At 42.5% G+C, this 16,930-nt stretch overlaps 2 protein-coding genes across 2 annotated transcripts; one reads left to right on the plus strand and one right to left on the minus strand.

Annotated features, from left to right (window-relative positions):
- The first annotated feature begins 1,792 nt into the window (after positions 1 to 1,792).
- On the plus strand, positions 1,793 to 9,945 carry LOC122011744. The gene is made up of 6 exons (XM_042568121.1): positions 1,793 to 2,201; positions 3,684 to 3,889; positions 6,915 to 7,206; positions 8,314 to 8,421; positions 9,137 to 9,372; positions 9,456 to 9,945. Exons 1-6 carry the CDS (start codon positions 1,986 to 1,988, stop codon positions 9,481 to 9,483), a joined length of 1,086 nt encoding a protein of 361 aa, XP_042424055.1. The 5' UTR covers positions 1,793 to 1,985; the 3' UTR covers positions 9,484 to 9,945.
- Positions 9,946 to 10,569: 624 nt separating this feature from the next.
- On the minus strand, positions 10,570 to 13,128 carry LOC122012781 (indole-3-acetic acid-amido synthetase GH3.8-like). Its single transcript, XM_042569424.1, has 4 exons — positions 12,740 to 13,128; positions 12,522 to 12,623; positions 11,313 to 12,144; positions 10,570 to 11,227 (listed from the first exon to the last, which is right to left on the minus strand). The coding sequence occupies exons 1-4, from the start codon at positions 13,075 to 13,077 to the stop codon at positions 10,667 to 10,669; spliced, it is 1,833 nt and encodes a 610-aa protein (XP_042425358.1). The 5' UTR covers positions 13,078 to 13,128; the 3' UTR covers positions 10,570 to 10,666.
- Between the last annotated feature and the right edge of the window lie 3,802 nt (positions 13,129 to 16,930).

Consider the following 16,930-nt stretch of genomic DNA (forward strand, 5'->3'; position numbering starts at 1 on the left):
GACCCACCATGAAAATATTTCATGGATCGTTATATGAGTGTCATAAACATTCTCATATGACTATTGGTATGAATAGTCCTTAGACCTGAAGTCACTACGGTTCCCTATATAAGGAGTTGTGTACTTTGGTATCGACAAACGTCACCTGTAATAAGGTGGACAATAAAGTCGATCACTGGGTGTGCAATGAATTATGCTAAGGGATGTGAGTGATGTAGATGGGATCTATCTCTCCATATGATGGAAGCGATATCTGTTGGCCCATTAATTAGTAAGACACAAGAAAGCATGACCATGCACAAATGAGTCAATATGATATCTTGAGCTTATTTGATTGAGTGTGTCTACTTAGAGATCAAGAAATACAAAGGTTGATAAGAGGATGACACGGTCTATGTCTCATTGATCAATCTAGATATCAATGATAGAGGGATGAAGTCATACAAGATAATAGCCACAAACAGGTTAGGTTGGATCTTGACCTTCTCCATCTTGTGAGTTTGTGAGATAAACGAACGCTTGTTCGTGTGGATACCGTAGAGGTGCAAATGTGAGATCGTGCTGTGATCCGAGCTGTCGGGAGTCCGTGAGCACGCACCAAAGGTATAATCTCTCATGCTATGTTCTTATGTAAACTTAGAATATTTTTCTTTTCCCTTCGCATGGATCTTCTAGAGGAACTAGTATTTTTCCGCTGTGCGTTTGTGTGTTTAGCGCATCTAGTTCCTTACAAATAGGATTTTAACCCTGACTATGTCCGAGTCCGTGCAGTCTGGGCTATGAAAAGGACATTTGTTGATGGAGGTCGCTGGTCCAAGACTAAGAGAAATAGTCAACAATGACGACGAAGTACTTCAAATAAAGCTACAAGGACGAGCTACAATTTATATTCAAAATATAAAACTAAATACGTCAAAATATAGGACATTTGCTGATGGAGATCGTTGGTCCAAGACCAAGTGATCATTAAAGAGATCGCTCAACACTTTTCACTCAGGTTCCCACAGACAACATCAATTTATTCTGGTTTGAAAATCTCACCACTATGATGTAGTGACAGAAATTCATCTCAGACTAAAGAACAATGACGTTGATGTCTTCTCCTAGATTTCTTCTCTTAGAGCTGTGATTTCTTGCAGAGAGTAGCAAATATCAAAAGAGTTCATTGGGCCTGGTTAAACCATTTTGATGCCTAAGTTAGCATTGAGATTTTGGTAATAGCTGACATAAGATAAAAGAATAAAAAAAAAAACATGATTAGAGAATTTTCTCATACCTAGCTCTTCTTTCCCCTATATTTATAGAGAGAAGCCCCTAGAATATCCCTCCCTTAAGAGATTACTAATAGATTGTTAAAGGGTCATAAGAAGAAAATCTTAGGACTTCCCCTTATTAAGAGGTCATAATCCTTGTATTGATTAAGTCTTGAAAAATGCCATCAGGACTACTTGTTGACTGGGTTAGGAGCCCGTCGTGTGGGTATTTATTTCTCGGATCATCAATGTTTTTATAGAAAGTAGGATAAAGATAAGCTAAACGTTCATGACATTTTTTTCAATTTTCAGATATATAAAAATTGAGTTTTAATTTTAATGAATTAATAGATAATTTTTTTAATGGAAAGAACGTTAACTAATATTTAAGTACTTTTTAATTTATGATACGTAAAAAATTTTATATGAGGTCGGTTGATCATTTAGGATTATTGGTGCTAACGATGTCAATTATAAAAAAAATAAGAAAAATGTTAAATTATTATTTTTAAAATCAAAATGAGTAGATTAGGATCAGTTCACTGATGTTGTCCGCCACGAATCGGCCAGTCCTCCACGTGAGCGACGGAGTCATTGGAGTTCCGACGCGTGGACTCTGAGCCGTCCAAGTTGGACTCGCCTGATTATTAGTCGCGGCTCCCGATTCACGCCGTAATCCAACACCAAGGGGGAGACGAGAGAGAGGGACAGGAACCAGGGACGGCGGAGCGGATGCCGACGGTCGTCGCGTTGCTCTCCCGGGCCTCTTTCCTCGCACGGCATCGCCCACTGCTGCCGTCGATGGCCTCACTGTCTTGCCTTCACGTTGCACATCTATTCTCACCGTTTGGGCCATCGAAGCCCCGGCTGCACGCTGTCCTCGCCTGCGCCGCAGTCCCATTCAACGAATTCGACGCCAAGGTCAGATCCAAGAGCCACTCGTCCAAGGTTAGTATTGCTTCATCACCGTATGTCCTGTTGCCGGAAAAAAGAAACATCAATCTATGGTATCGTGGCATATTATGTTGGTTTATTTTGTCGTCCTAGATCGGATTCATAGGAGGAATTGTATTCAGGATCAATTTCTGGAAAAGATTGTCAGATTGGTTAGGATTATCAACGGATTGGTTGTCAAACAGTGTATTGAATTCGAATTCGTAAATTGAATGAAGTGGGCGTGTATTGTAGACAAACTGCTCGTCTAAAAACCTGGGTTAAAAAGAACTGTGGCTTACGAAAGTTTCTAAATTTACAATTGGGTAGCATAAATTACTCAGTATGACCAGTGGAATGAGATAAAATTCAACAAAGGATGGCAATTCTCTGCTGAGTGACTATTTGTTCCAAAGGTTTAGTATTTGGAAACGAACCAATCTGCTTTTTTATTCACTGGATTTGCTTCTTGAATATCAACATTCTTACTATGTTTTTTTTTTTTTGTAAATTTTCAGGATTACTTATTGGGTATTTATTGTATTTCAACCTAACAAATGTGGTTGATGACAAATTCAAATGTTTTTTATTTTTTTTTCCCTCTCTTGCTGCTCTGCAGTATGAATTTTTTAACTTCTTCCGAGAGGAAATATATGTGGTGGTTTTTTTCTCTTTTAAATCTTGTCAACAATCACTTTTTTTTGCCAGAATATTACCACTATTCTAAATTGCCTCTAAGGTTCAATCCAGGAGTTTCTTGATATTTCTCTCTGACAATTTCTGCCCTATTGTAATAAGCTTCTCAGCTTAATTGTTTCAGACTAGTTCTCACATCTTAGAATTACTTGTAACATTCTTTGATTTATTAATGGTTTTTATTACTATGTGATAATGACAATATAATAAACTCAGTTTTTTTTTCGTGTTTTTTTTTCAAGTTCTATAGTGTTAATGAAATCCGCTTTGATTTCTTGAGCCAGCTCATGTTGTTCTGCCAAACAAATCTGTTTGATGTTTGTAGTAACATAGATTGTTAGCTAAAGTGTTATCCATCATTATTGTAAGAAGCATTGTAATCTGTTCTACAACATAAGGAGAACATTTACTAGCTTCCTTGTGGGATAGGTTGTCCTTAAAGTCATTCAGAAAATAATACCACGGAATTCATTATCCTCTTCGACTTCATAGTTTTCTCATTTAATGAGTATGATTTTCAAACTATACATATTTAATAAACCATATTTTTGGTTGGGTTCAATTTTGTGATAAAATCCTAGACAATTTGATCCATGAAACGAGTCGAGGTACTAGAATATGCATATGGAAAATAGTGTGTGAAAGATACATGAATATGATTAGATTGAGACATTAACAAGATCAGATGAGTAATAAGACATACCGTTCTCTTAGGATCTTGCTTACATATCTCAAAGATCTTTCGTCCATATTTAACTTCTACGATATCTTCTGATCCATTTTTTCCCCTTCACTTTTCAGAAGTCACCACTATTAAGTTTGATAGAAGAGATTGAACCTATGGATGTGGGCCACATCCAAAAAGATGCACCACCTAACACAGTGGATGCAATGAAAAGAACTATTTCAAGCATGTTGGGTCTTCTTCCATCCAATCAATTTACTGTGGTAGTTGAAGTTCTTTGGGCATCACTTTTCAAGTTATTAGTTTCTTCCATGAAAACAGGGTAAGCGAAGGGTTAACTTTCACTTTGTCAAATATTCTTTATCATTTGTAAAAATTATTTTCATTGTCCTCGTATATCAGCTATTAATGGTAGAAAATGATGTACTCATTTAGTTAAAAAGGACCAAACTAATGTTGCAGCCTTGAAGAGATGTTAAATTAAAAAGATGAATGTGTAAGAAAGACAAAAAAGTGAAGGGAAGAAATAGAAAGGAAATTATCCTTTGAGTGCCTCCTTGAATATAGAGAGAACTGATGGCTTTATTGTTTCTAGCAAGTGCTAAAATTGGAAAAAGGAAACAGGTGAAAGATGATCCGGTTGTTGATTAACCTCATCTTTCAAATCCATTTTTCAACTTATCTATTCAAGGAATCAGACACTTAGAGTAATCATGTCAGGTATCGTCCAAATCAATCCTTAGTAATTTGACCAAATTTAAAAGTGAAGATTAGATTTTGTTCAACAAGTGAAAATGTAATTTGATACAACAACAACAACAACAACCAAGCCTTTTCCTACTAGGTGGGGTCGGCTGTATGAATCCTTTTACGCTATTGAGCTCTATCTCTTATTATATCATCATCTATATTTAAATAAATTTTATCTTGTTTTATTGTTGCTAACCAAGCCTTTTTTGGTCTTCCTCTTCCTCGTTTGATATGCATGTTTATCATAGTTTCACATCGCCTAACTGGAGCATTTACTGGTCTAAGTATATGTCCGTACCATTTTAAACGTGTCTCTCGGAGTTTTTCCTCGATAGATGCAACTCCAACTTTCTCTCTAATGCTCTCATTTCTTATTTTGTCCATCTTCGTATGTCCACACATCCACCTTAACATCCACATCTCTGCAACTCTCATCTTCTACTCATGTGCTCGAGTCATAGCCCAACATTCAGCTCCATATAACATAGCAGGTCTAACTGCGGTTTTATAGAACTTATCTTTAAGTTTAAGAGGTACTTTACGGTCACATAAAACACTCGACGCTCCCCTCCATTTCACCCATCCTGCTTGTTTTCTATGTAAGACATCTCTCTCAATCGCTCCATCATTTTGTAAAAATGATCCTAAATATTTAAATCTCTCGGTTCCGGGCAACTCGTCCTCTCCTATCTTAACAATTGTTTCATTACTTCTAATATTGCTAAACATAAATTTCATATATTCTGTCTTTAATCTACTAAGCTTAAAACCTTTCCCTTCTAGTGTTTCCCTCCAAGATTCTAGCTTAGCATTTACACCTTCACGTGTCTCATCTACTAAGCTTAAAACCTTTCCCGTCTAGTATTTCCCTCCAAGATTCTAACTTAGCATTTACACCTTCACGTGTTTCATCTACCAAAATAATATCATCTGCAAATAACATGCACCACAGTACCGTGTCTTGAATGTGCGCAGTGAGTTCGTCCATAATTAGTGTAAAAAGATAGGGACTTAGAGCTGATCCTTAATGTAACCCTATCTTTATTGGAAATGTTTCAGTTACTCCCCCTGAAGTCTTTACTCTGGTCGTAACATCCTCATACATATCCTTAATTAGTTCAATATATGTTACGCTAACACCTCTCTTTTCTAAAATTCTCCATATAATTTCTCTTGGGACTCTATCATAAACTTTTTCTAAGTCAATGAATACCATGTATAGATCTTGTTTTTGCTCCCGATATTTTTCAATTAATTGTCTAAGAAGATGTATAGCTTCTATTGTCGACTTTCCAGGCATGAACCCAAATTGATTTTCTGTCACTATGGTCTCCTTCCTTAATCTTTTTTCTATTACTTTTTCCCAAAGTTTCATACTATGACTCATTAGTTTAATACCCCTATAGTTTGCACAATTTTGTACGTCTCCTTTATTCTTATATAAGGGAACTAGAGTACTTATCCTCCATTGATCAGACATTTTTTTCATTTTCAATATCATGTTAAATAATTTGGTAAGTCATTCAATACCTTGTTTCCCTAAGCACTTCCATACCTCTATCGGAATATCATCTGGTCCAACGGCTTTTCCATTGTGCATCTCATTTAAAGTTTGTTTTACTTCTGAATTTTGAATTCTACGATATGATATTAATGGTATTATCCTAATTTGATACACTGTCTAAAATTCTAAAAGGAGATAGTATACATATGATATTAATGGTATTATAAAAGCTAACACAATTTATATTTTGTATATAAGATGTTGAAAATTAAATATGTCAGCACATTTAAAAAAAAATAATTAAAGTTGGATCTGTATTTAAATATTGATAGAAGTGGAAAAATGTTACTTCTTATCACGGTGCATTTTTTTTCAAATAATTGCAAACGATGGGTGAATCTTGTAAGGATGAAAGACATTTTATTATTTTGAGTTGATCATCTTGAGTCTTTAAGGAGCATTTTCAAAGTAGATGTCTTGGTCAATGGAATCAATTGTCAGTTGGAACACAATAATTCCATTGCATAATACTCTTTTGTTTTCTTTAGAGGAAGAGTACAGACAATAATATGAAATAACAAGGAAAGAAACCAAAAATATACTACTTTCTGAGGAGCAAATGAAAGAAGATTGAGTTTGACTAAAATGTACTTATCAGGGAAACTTATTATGTGGGTCCAGGAATAATTATTCCCAAGTGTGTCCATATAACATGTCTAAATATAGGATGCTCATATTTTCCAATCAGACTGAGGAATAACTGTTCTGCTAACGGCATTCAGGATAGACCCCATACAGAAGTTGCATCCAAATAATAGCATCACTCTAGGGAAAATTGTATCTGCTGGGTCAATGCAAATATGGGCCTAAAATCTTTTGCTAAGCATCATTTACGATCACATACACCTCACACCAGGAAACTTTGCCCCCTTTTATTCTATTTCTATACACTTACTTTGAATGTAATGAGTTTTCATAAATTTGTTAACTTATCAACTCTTTCTGTTAACTCTGTTTGTTTGCCTCACCTTTACTAATTTTGCACATAATTTTAATCTTGACATACTATACATAATTGGAAGAATAATTGCAGGTACACATTACACAATGCAGAATATAGGCTTTTTCTTGAAAATAATTTAGATAGTCCCGAAGATGATGGTGGAGGAATAGATCATCTAGGAAACGATAATAATGAGATTTTATCTGAAAGGACTTGTATAATGTCAAATTCGTTAGAGGACAATGATATCCTAGAGGATCATAATATGCTTGGACATGATGGATCTTGTGAGGATATTAGCACTAAAATTTGTGGTGATCTGACACCTCAAGCCATAGAATATATTCGGCAGCTGCAATCCAAGTTAAATTCTGTGGAAAAGGTACTATATTTTATATGCAATAATACTGCCAGTTGAAGATAAACTAAGTCTGCACTATTGCTGAAATTAAGAGATTTCCTTCTACAAGAAAACTTCTCTTATTAAGTTTCAGTTGTGAAACTAATGGCATCTCTTTCTTTGTAGAGGAAGTGCAAGTGGTCGGCTTGCTCACCTGACGTTGAAACTTGAAACAAAGGGGCATGCAGTTTTTGTGAAGGATTACTGCTGTTTTATATTACTATCATCAATATCATTTTCTTGCATTACACTCCATATAATTAGTGTGTATTGTAGAAAAAAATAAACTGCATCTCTGTCTTCTTCTCCAACCCACTTTCAGGCTTGATTTCCATTATTTGTTTAGATTCCTCTAAGAGGAATTCAACGCCCCTGCTGTATGTAACTACCTTCTCTATTGGAATATATGCCTTGACTATTTTTTGCTCTAAAGTAAACTGCACATATTAATCGATTTTTATTTAAATATAAAGTTGTGGAGCTAAGTCTCTAGCATATATATTTTAAAGAAACTATTAAGTTGTAACTTAGAGGTCGTTTACATTCCATTCAGAGTAATATGAGAGCATCAAACTTAATAAATTAATGCACAAGTTGATGGAAGGTGTGTTGCAAAGTGATATAATTATTGTTCACCTATTGTAATTATCTCAAATTTGTCACCGAGCATGTTGCATGGGCATACTTGGGATGGATTGCTCATAAGCATTCTTCTCTAGTTAACTAAGAGCATCTTTTGCCAATTATGTCTCCTGATTCAGCCACCATTTCTTATGCTAACCTGCATTTCTGCCTTGTTATTTGCATTATAGATAGCATCAAATTGCTGATCCATTTTTCATCTCTTATTTCTCATTGATCCTCTTATATACGTAACCTGTTTTAATTAGAAATTAACATTTTCCAAAGAAATATTCTTAACATCCATATGAAATACATCTTCATACAGACATACTACTCTTACTTTCACTTTATTGTTTGTACTATTATTATTTCCAGTTCAAATGTCAGATATCTTTCAAAAATAATTTATCCAACCTTGCTTTCCTCTTACCATTGTTCATAAATCATAATATCATGAATCTCCAGGAGTTACATTCTATGAAAAGGAAACATTCTGCCCTTAAGATGCAACAGTTTGTAGGAGAGGAAAAGAATGAATTGCTGGATTATTTGAGATCATTGCAACCTGAGAAGGTCAGTTGTAAACTACATGCAACTATTTCCAGCCTGTGAATTTCTAGTAAGCTTGCATATCAGTCGTTGTGTGATTCATGCTGCTAATCCAAAGTTTTAGTGTATTCTTGGACCATTTCCCAGATTAAAAAATGTGAAATTTATTTGGAATCTTCACATTCGAATTAATGCAATTTAAACCTTTTCGTTGTTTTGGGAGAAAATATTTCCATCAATACAAATCAGTCCTCAATATGATTTGAAGATTTCGCAAAAACTAGGAAAGTATGACAAGACTATAAAACTAAAAAATAATACTTATTGTGAAACAAATAAAGAATAATTCAATAATAGATTATCCAACAAAAAAAAAGAAGTTTCCATCCAAGATTTAATTGCTGGCCCATTTTCATCCTAGTAAAGTCCATCTTCTTGTGATATAAATGAATACAAACAAATAAGCTTTAGCTAATGTAATAAGTATAGTTGTTCCAAAGACTCCAACTTTTTTTTTTAGGAAAAGTTAAGGGAAAAATATATATGGAATAGATTCCATCCGCATAAGTAAAGAATTATTATAGATGTGTGTGTTTTCCCCCTTTTTTTCTCTAAGGTCCTCAACTTCTGAGGTTTTTGTTCTCGAGGTCTCATGGTTTACTCTAAAAACTGTCTTTATTCTTTTTTATCTAACCTCATGTTTGATTGATGTGGTGTACTTCAATTGTCTTTTCTGTAGGTTGCTGAAATTTCCGAGCCGACTTACTCTGAGGTGGAAGATGCCATTCACTCAGTAGTACATGGCCTACTCGCAACTCTATCTCCAAATATGCATCCTAGTCCACCTCATCAATCTGAAAACATGATGGCTGGAAACACATGGAAGGATGACTCTTCCGAATGCGATAACAACTATCTTAAGTTTCAGCCTATGATTATAGTCCCTCGTGACTTTCTTGCACGCCTTCTTTTCTGGTATGAACGTCATACTAAAATTGGTTCACGGTTGCAACAAATGCTTCTGATTATTTAATTTGAAACCCTTGTGCTGGTGTTAGGTGCATGCTATTAGGCCATCACATTTGAGGCCTCGAATCCAGGCTAGAGCTCGTGCAACTATTCAACATATCTGGGAATGAACAAACCACATCACCGGATGGCATTGCGGAGTAGTACATCTTTTTGTCAGAGAGGGCTGTCCAGTAATACGAGTTCATCCCCTTATTCAGCAAGACACGCAATGACATTGAATTGGGTAACCACTGCAAAATCTGGTAGCGCAGAGCAGTGTCCTTTCTGCTTGTCTAGGAGCATCTGGTCGGCACAAGTTACTGCAAGCCTTCTTAGTGAGTACGCACGCCAAAAATGTAAGTAGTGTCAGTATGTAAATAATTGCTACAAAAGATTGGTTTATCTTTGATGCATTCTTGTTGGGAACACTCAATTTCATGCCTCTTGACAACTTTATTTGTGTAAGGCCAACTGCAATCAAGTGTAGTCTTTGTTTGGTGTTTGTATTTATCCAGACCTTTCTGTCAGATTTCCTCACGATTTGAAACCTCTTTCTGACAACTGGATTGGATGTTAATACTTAATTGTTGGGACAGTAAAATCTTGTCCGCCAGTCAAGCAACTGTTTCAGACTTCTTGTCTACCTGTTTGTGATGTACTTTCCCAGTGGAAATGATGGTTAAATTCCAAAGCAGAGACTTTAGTTTATGTATGATTCCTGGTAGATAAGCCTACAAAATCCTAGATTTAAATTGATAGCAATCGAACATTTGTCTTTGTCTACCTTTGTGTGTTTTTGTGCCAATAATTGCACGGGCCAACGACATGCGTTGGCCTCTTGACTGTACCAAGTTACGGATTGGAGAAGTCACTGACGTCGCGTGGCACCCAAAGGTATGTGGTGCTGTTGATAGGGTTATCACTTCAACGCACTAGATAAGATATTGTATTTGGCGCCCATAACTAAAGATCATGCAAGCAAACTCACATCGTCTTCGTCCTTAGCGATGAAAGTCAAGTCTGACAGTGAATTAATTCTACATAGCAGCAAAAGGTGTTTTTTTTTTTTGATTTTTTGTTTCTTTCTTTTCTTGTTTGCTGTTGTTGTTGTTGCAAAGAAAAGCCTTACATATTCAACATCAGCAATACAAAGTCATCAAGTGAGGACCAAACATTTTAAAATCACATTACATATAATTAACCAACATTACACTTCACGATAGACTACTGATTGAACATGGAAATCACAAGCTAGTTGTTAATGAGGGGCCCACTTTGGGCAGGAGGGGCTGAAGTGGGCCTCCACAACCCTGGAGTCCAAGAGCTCGATGATGGGCGGGAAGGTGACGCAGCGCGGCACCTTGTACTGGTTAATGGAGGCGCCCCGGGAGAGGGAGTAGTCCATGAGCTCCTCGAAGGTGCCTGCACGCACCACCCTGATCTCCAGCGGCCCGATGGAGCCGTCCGCCACCCGGCTCTGCCGGTACACAGTGTTCATCGCCTCCTCCATCTCCAGGCAGCACGCTCGTAGCGTCTCCGCCGGTGGCAACCGCCCCCTTTCTCCTTCTCCTTCTCCTTCTCCTTCTCCTTCCTTCATCAGTAGCTCCCAGTAGATGACGTAGTGCCCAGGGATGGCCTTCGTGTCCGCCTGGCTCGTGTACTCCGCCACTGTCGCCCCCCACGGCCGCAGCAGCGCTGCAGCCCGCTCCACCGCCCCCTGCAGCTCCGCCTCGTCCGTTTTGTCCGACTCGATGCTCAGCAGCACGTTCTTCCGCCGCACGAACCGGAACTCCGGCGCCGCGTTGTGAAACCCCGTCACCTGGAAAATCTCGATCGCATTTTAAAAATTATGGTAATTATACATTGCTAGAGCCTCGAATTTATGCGATCAATTAATTAATTACCTGGAGAATGTCGCCGACGCGGTAGCGGCAAAGGCCGGCGTAGGTGGTGACGACCAGCTCATACTGCTTGCCGACCTCGACATCGACCAGGTCGACGAGCTGCTGCAGTGCTGCGCCACCGACGGCGGAACCTTCCTCGTGGGGGAGGAACTCGAAGTAACCCATCATAGGCATGATGGTGTAAGAAACCTCGCCCGGTTTGCACATAGGCCGGAGGTTGAGTCCGAAATAGCATTCCGAGGAGGCGTACATGGTGCACGCCATCGGCATCCCGCCGCCGTAGTATTCTAGAGTCGGAATATACTGCGCCATCGCTCCTGTCACGATCACGTCGAGGTACTGGGTATTGGGCCAGATCCGCTTCACGATCCCGGCCCAGTCGCCGCCCGCGCACTCCGCCTCAATGAGCTCCGCGAGGGTCGCGTCGGGCCTCAGGAGATCCCCCACCGCCTCACGGATGGCCGGGTCGGTGACCTTGGGGGTGAGGACGCCGGAAGAGATGTCGGCGGCGAGGTCGCGCCAGTGGAGCTGGAGGAAGCGGATGGCTCGGAGGAGGCCGGAGGCGAAGACGGCCCCGACGCGGAGGACGGCTAGGCGGTCGATGAGGCCGCAGAGCATCTGCGCGTACATGCTCTGGAAGGCATCGGCGCAGAGGATAGCAGCGGTGGGGCTCGTGTAGACGTTGTAGGGGTCGAACGGCCGCGAACGGAAGTGGTCGCTCTTGTAGTAGCTTGTGAGCACCGGCCGAGCCGGCAGGCCGCCGGGCGTCCGGCTCTCAGACTTCACAAACAAGAAGTAGAGCCCCTTCCCCTTGTCCAATCCCGGAACGTACCTAACCAGTTTCATTAAATTTCAGTGATTAAAATTAATTAAGCCAAGTACGTAATTAATAATCATTTAAACCAGAATACGATAATTGAGCCTGTTTAATTAATGAACCACGATGCTCATGCATCTTTATAATAGAATTAATTAACTTGTGTAAGAGGACTTTAATGCTTTGTTTATAATTAGTGCAAGCTCGATTATAATTAGGACGTGGTTGCAACTTGCAACTTGCAAGTGGGATTATAGAATCAAGACGAATAAAACATAATTAACTTGTTGATACCATAACTGGAGATTAATTAGAGGAGCATTCCCAAGAATTATATATATATTCTTCAGAAGAAGAAACGAAATTAAAGAGAAAACAGAGGAAGTACGGACAGATTCATAACAGGCATGAGAAGACTGTAGAGGAGTTGCCGCCGGTCCAACTCTGCTTGGATTGTCGGCATCAGCTTCCTCTCGCCGGCCGACGTCCCCGAACTACGTTCACGAGATCCAGTTAATAATTAACTATAATTAAATAAGAACAAAAATTAATTAATATGCAAGTAATAGAGTTGAAAGAATTGAGCGGTTAATAATAATAATCTACCTACCTCGTTAGGAATTCCGAGATGGGGTGGCCCGAGAGGATGGCGGTGCGGTCCCCGTTGGCGATCCTCTGGATCTCCGGTTGGAGGTCCTCGTACGTGACCATCGTAATCTTGGACTTGAACGTGACGCGGTCGGTGGCGCCGTTGAGGCCGTACCGTCGCAGATACTCCGTTTCGGAATTTTGCGTCAGGATCTCCGCCAGCACCCTCTCTTGCACCTGGTCGGCGTTCGCCGTCATCTCTTCGATGAACGCTAACTTCTCCGCATCCTTCTCGCACGCTGCCGGCCCAAGCTTGGTGGTCGCCGCCGCCGTCGGGCTCGTCGCCTTCAGCACCGCCATCGATCGATTCGAATCGATCAGATCAAGTAGCAAAGACGGCTTTTGATGGTTGTGGGTGGGAGGATGATCGAGGAGACGGGTATTTATAGGGCTGGCGAAAGGGATGAAGCAATGCACGTAGGCGACGGAGGGAGCTAGTCTAGGCGAGACAAGGGGCGTGTCGGGGAGGATGGGGCAGCGGTGGCCCACGTGGCGTCAGTGGCGGGAAGGGAGCAGACAGCGGCGGCCCGGTGCCCGCCACGTAGGCTCCGGCCCCTTCGGAGCGCTGTCGCGACACGCGTCAGAAACATTTCCAGCGACAGCGACTGCCTGCCGGCGGAGGAAGCTACCCTTCCAGCTGACGTCAGGCCTCGCCTCCCGCCCCCCAGCGCGAGGTGTGCGCGTGTCAAATTTACGCACGGCTGCGAACGCTGCCCCGTGTTCGGATCACCGAACGCTTCACTTCACCCCACTAAAATATTTTTTTCATCTTTCTATTTTATTCACCTCTACTGACTACTAACTCATTTTAGTTAATTTTAATAAAATCTAAAATTTCTTTTCACACTCCAAATAAATTCAAGACTTGATAATAATTTTTATATAAAATATATGTTGATCATGTCCGAACTAGGAGTCAACGAACGCTGGAGATGTGGTGCTCCCTGCTGGATTCTCGAGTGCTCCGGCGAACCTGTAACAAAACCGAGCCGGGAGGGGTGTCCCGGCGACGGCCCTCCGACGCTCAAGTCAGGCGAGGAATAACAAAGAGGTGGCTTAGAAACAGAAGACTCGTGTACCTCCGGTGAAGAAATTGAGACTTTATATAGACCTCTCGATGGAGCCTGAGCGCGCCAATCAAGGCAATTACCTGCTTTCGACCATGCCCAGGTATGGGTCTGTCAGAAGGGCATCCATAAGGCCATACTGCTACTGTATCAACCTCTCCATGATGTGACGGCAAGATCCTCTACCGTGAAATCTTGTGTACGGTATAATCATTAGACATGCCTTTGCTGACATCCCATATCCCGAGCCGAACGAATAGGCCGTTCGGCTAACCTTTGTATCCTCGCCCTTATCCTGGCCGAACGGACCACCCGCTCGGTCCTTCGGTTCCAGCCGGGCAGACACCCGCTCTTTCCAAGATCCACCCAAACGGTTACCTCGTGGTTAAATTCCCCGGCAGGTTTAGCTTCGGAGCCGCTAGTCACTACCTCGCCGACCCTTCAGAAGTGGAAGTAGTAACCTTCAAGAAATGCGAGGGGTTGCTTAAGAAGTACCAGCATCTTGAAGACTTCTGTCCGAGCGGGCGGTCGTCGCCTTACCGTCGCTTATAATATCCCTTGAGCCGTTCGGCCCTTATGCCAAATTCAGCCGCTCGGCTCTTTGTTTTGAATGTCTTGGCGCTCAACGTAGATGTTTGCTTGTCTAAATCTTCTCGAAAATCACGCAAATCCTTTTCATTAAGTCGAAGCATGAGCGGTATGGGCGCATTAATTGCGCCTGGTGATAGAGCGCCACGTGGCTCTTCTCGCGTGGCGGTGATGATCCGTACGATGGGACGCCGATTGTTTTGAAATGGACGGCCCGATGGCGTCCTTGTTTCCCGTGACCTGGATCGGACGGTGGAGGCCAATCAACTTCGGCCGTATAAAGCCTTAGTCCTCCTCCTCTGCCGCATCTTTGCTCGTGCTTTGTCCTCCTGCCTCCTCTGCTGCTGCGGCCTCCGGCGATCCAGTTCCCGTTTTTCGGCGGCTACCATCTCACCGGCGATCTTCTCCGCCCATCTCCTTCTTAGTGAGCCTTCTTTCCTCGCTTACCAGGTCTTTCCTACTCGTTTCACCTCTCTTTCGCTGCTATCCTTTTGTCTCTTCGAGATGGCGAGCTCTTCCGAACCCGCTACCCATGTTCACGGTCCATGGTATATGAGTATGGAAAGTAAATTTGACGAGGAGGGCGCTCGGCGTCTTGTTCGGACGTACGGGATCCCGGACGACCATGAAATAGTTATAGCCGACCCGACCGATCGGCCCCATAACCCGCCGATCGGTACCATTTGTTTTTTTCTAGACCAATTCCAGGGCGGCCTTAGATTTCCTACCCATCCATTTATTTTGGAAGTTTGTAATTATTTCCGCATCCCGCTCGGCCAACTTGTGTCGAATTCCTTTAGGCTGCTGAGTGGGGTGGTCGTCCTCTTTAGGCTGCATAGTATTCCACTTGACCCCAAAATATTCCACTTCTTCTTCTACCCCAAACAATCCGAGTTGGGCACCTTTATTTTATAAAGTAGAATAGGCTTCAAATTTTTTGATAATATGCCGACCTCCAACAAGCACTGGAAGGAGTTTTTCTTCTATATACGACTTCCCGAGCGGCCAGCATTCAGAACGAAATGGCAGACCGCTGTGTCGACCCAGCCGGAGCTCGGCAAATTCAGAAGCAATCCAGCCTACCTTCATGTGGCAAACTGGTTGTCCGGTCAGTGGTACAAAATCGACCAGTTGCTTCTCAAGGGGGTGTTGTACATTTTTGGATTATCTCCCGTTCGGGCCAATCTTCCCTACCGCATGAGTAAGGACTCTTTACTCACTTCGCCTTTTTTTGTCTAACTGATTTTAATTTTTTCTACTGCAGCTGAAGTCATGTGGCGCTCCAAGGCTACTGATCATCTGAAATTGAAAGCCGTGGAGATTGAGGCGGCTACCAAAAAAGAACTAGCCGAGCGGGTCTAATCCCCAGCCGCCCTGCAGCTACAGGAGAGAGGGGGACGCAGTCCGCCCCTGAAACAGAAGCTACTCCATCCGTTTCAACAGAGGTTGAGGCGGATCCTGTTTCCTCTGCCCCAGCCGAGCTGGGAGTCCCCCAGGTCGGGGATTCACCACGGGAAGTTCGGCGGAAACGTCGAAGAGACCCCAGCCTTCCGCCGACCCAAGAAGGCGAACCATAGGCGCCGATCGAGGTCGCTTCGCCAGATCGCACGCCTTCGCAGATCGGGACCTCAGTGGCCTCGCCCACCGCACAGCCCTCTGGCTCTCCTCCACTGACTCGTCGTCGCTTACGACGGTTGGGCGAGACTTCAACCATAGAGGAGTCCTCGGGCCAGGCGACTGCGGCTGAGGAAGTGCCGGCCGGCCACCCGACCATCAAGACTACCCTTCGATTCCCATCGGAGGAATATTTACTGTCTGCCGATCGGCCATCAAGCCCCGTTCATGAAATAACCTTGACGGGTCCGCTCGCCAAACTTTTCGAGGACGCCCAGATTCGGGTGACCCTCATGACGCCCAAGTAGCTCGGCGATAACCATATGCAGCAAGTCACTCAGGTAGGTTCGTTTTTCTTCCTGTGCCATGCTACTATTCAGTTCCTGACTTTGTTATTTTCCTCACAGCATTGGGCGGAGCAAATCGCCACCAGCCATCGGCTGGCCGAGCTGGAGGACCTCATGGAAAAACTCCAAGTCTCGGGGGGTCCATCGGCCGAGCGGGAGAAACAAGCCTGCGAGGCCGAACAGAAGAAGGCCGCCGACCTGGCTACAGAGGTGGCTCGACTTGAAGGCCTGGTGAAGACACGCGACGCAGACGTGAAGCGCGCCAGCAGCCGGAAGAAGCGGGCGATTGCTGATCTGGACAAGATGAAAGTTGAAGTCCGAGCCCTAGATCAGCAATCTAAGAATCTGGAAGCCCAACTAGCTGCCGAACGGGATGGGCGCTCCGCTGAACGCACTAAAGCGGAGGTGGACCAGAAAGTTCTCCAGGACTTGCTAATTGCCTCCCGAGCGGCTTTCAGAAAGTACAAGGAAGGGGAGCGCACCAAGAATACCTCCGCTCGGAGCAGTTCGGCGAAAAGTTTGGTGGCAACGTCTCCT

Source organism: Zingiber officinale, chromosome 8A, assembly GCF_018446385.1.
Source record: "Zingiber officinale cultivar Zhangliang chromosome 8A, Zo_v1.1, whole genome shotgun sequence".
In the NCBI taxonomy this organism is placed as follows: Eukaryota; Viridiplantae; Streptophyta; class Magnoliopsida; order Zingiberales; family Zingiberaceae; genus Zingiber; species Zingiber officinale.

What these genes read in the sequence shown, in the direction of transcription:
- LOC122011744 (XM_042568121.1), top strand. Translation starts at nt 1,986, where the DNA reads ATGCCGACGGTCGTCGCGTTGCTCTCCCGGGCCTCTTTCCTCGCACGG. An exon ending in AGTTAAATTCTGTGGAAAAG is followed by an intron (nt 7,207 to 8,313) that starts GTACTATATTTT and finishes ATGAATCTCCAG; the next exon opens with GAGTTACATTCTATGAAAAG. An exon ending in GATCATTGCAACCTGAGAAG is followed by an intron (nt 8,422 to 9,136) that starts GTCAGTTGTAAA and finishes TCTTTTCTGTAG; the next exon opens with GTTGCTGAAATTTCCGAGCC.
- LOC122012781 (XM_042569424.1), bottom strand. Translation starts at nt 13,077, where the DNA reads ATGGCGGTGCTGAAGGCGACGAGCCCGACGGCGGCGGCGACCACCAAG. An exon ending in ATCTCGGAATTCCTAACGAG is followed by an intron (nt 12,624 to 12,739) that starts GTAGGTAGATTA and finishes TCGTGAACGTAG; the next exon opens with TTCGGGGACGTCGGCCGGCG. An exon ending in CTCATGCCTGTTATGAATCT is followed by an intron (nt 12,145 to 12,521) that starts GTCCGTACTTCC and finishes GAAACTGGTTAG; the next exon opens with GTACGTTCCGGGATTGGACA.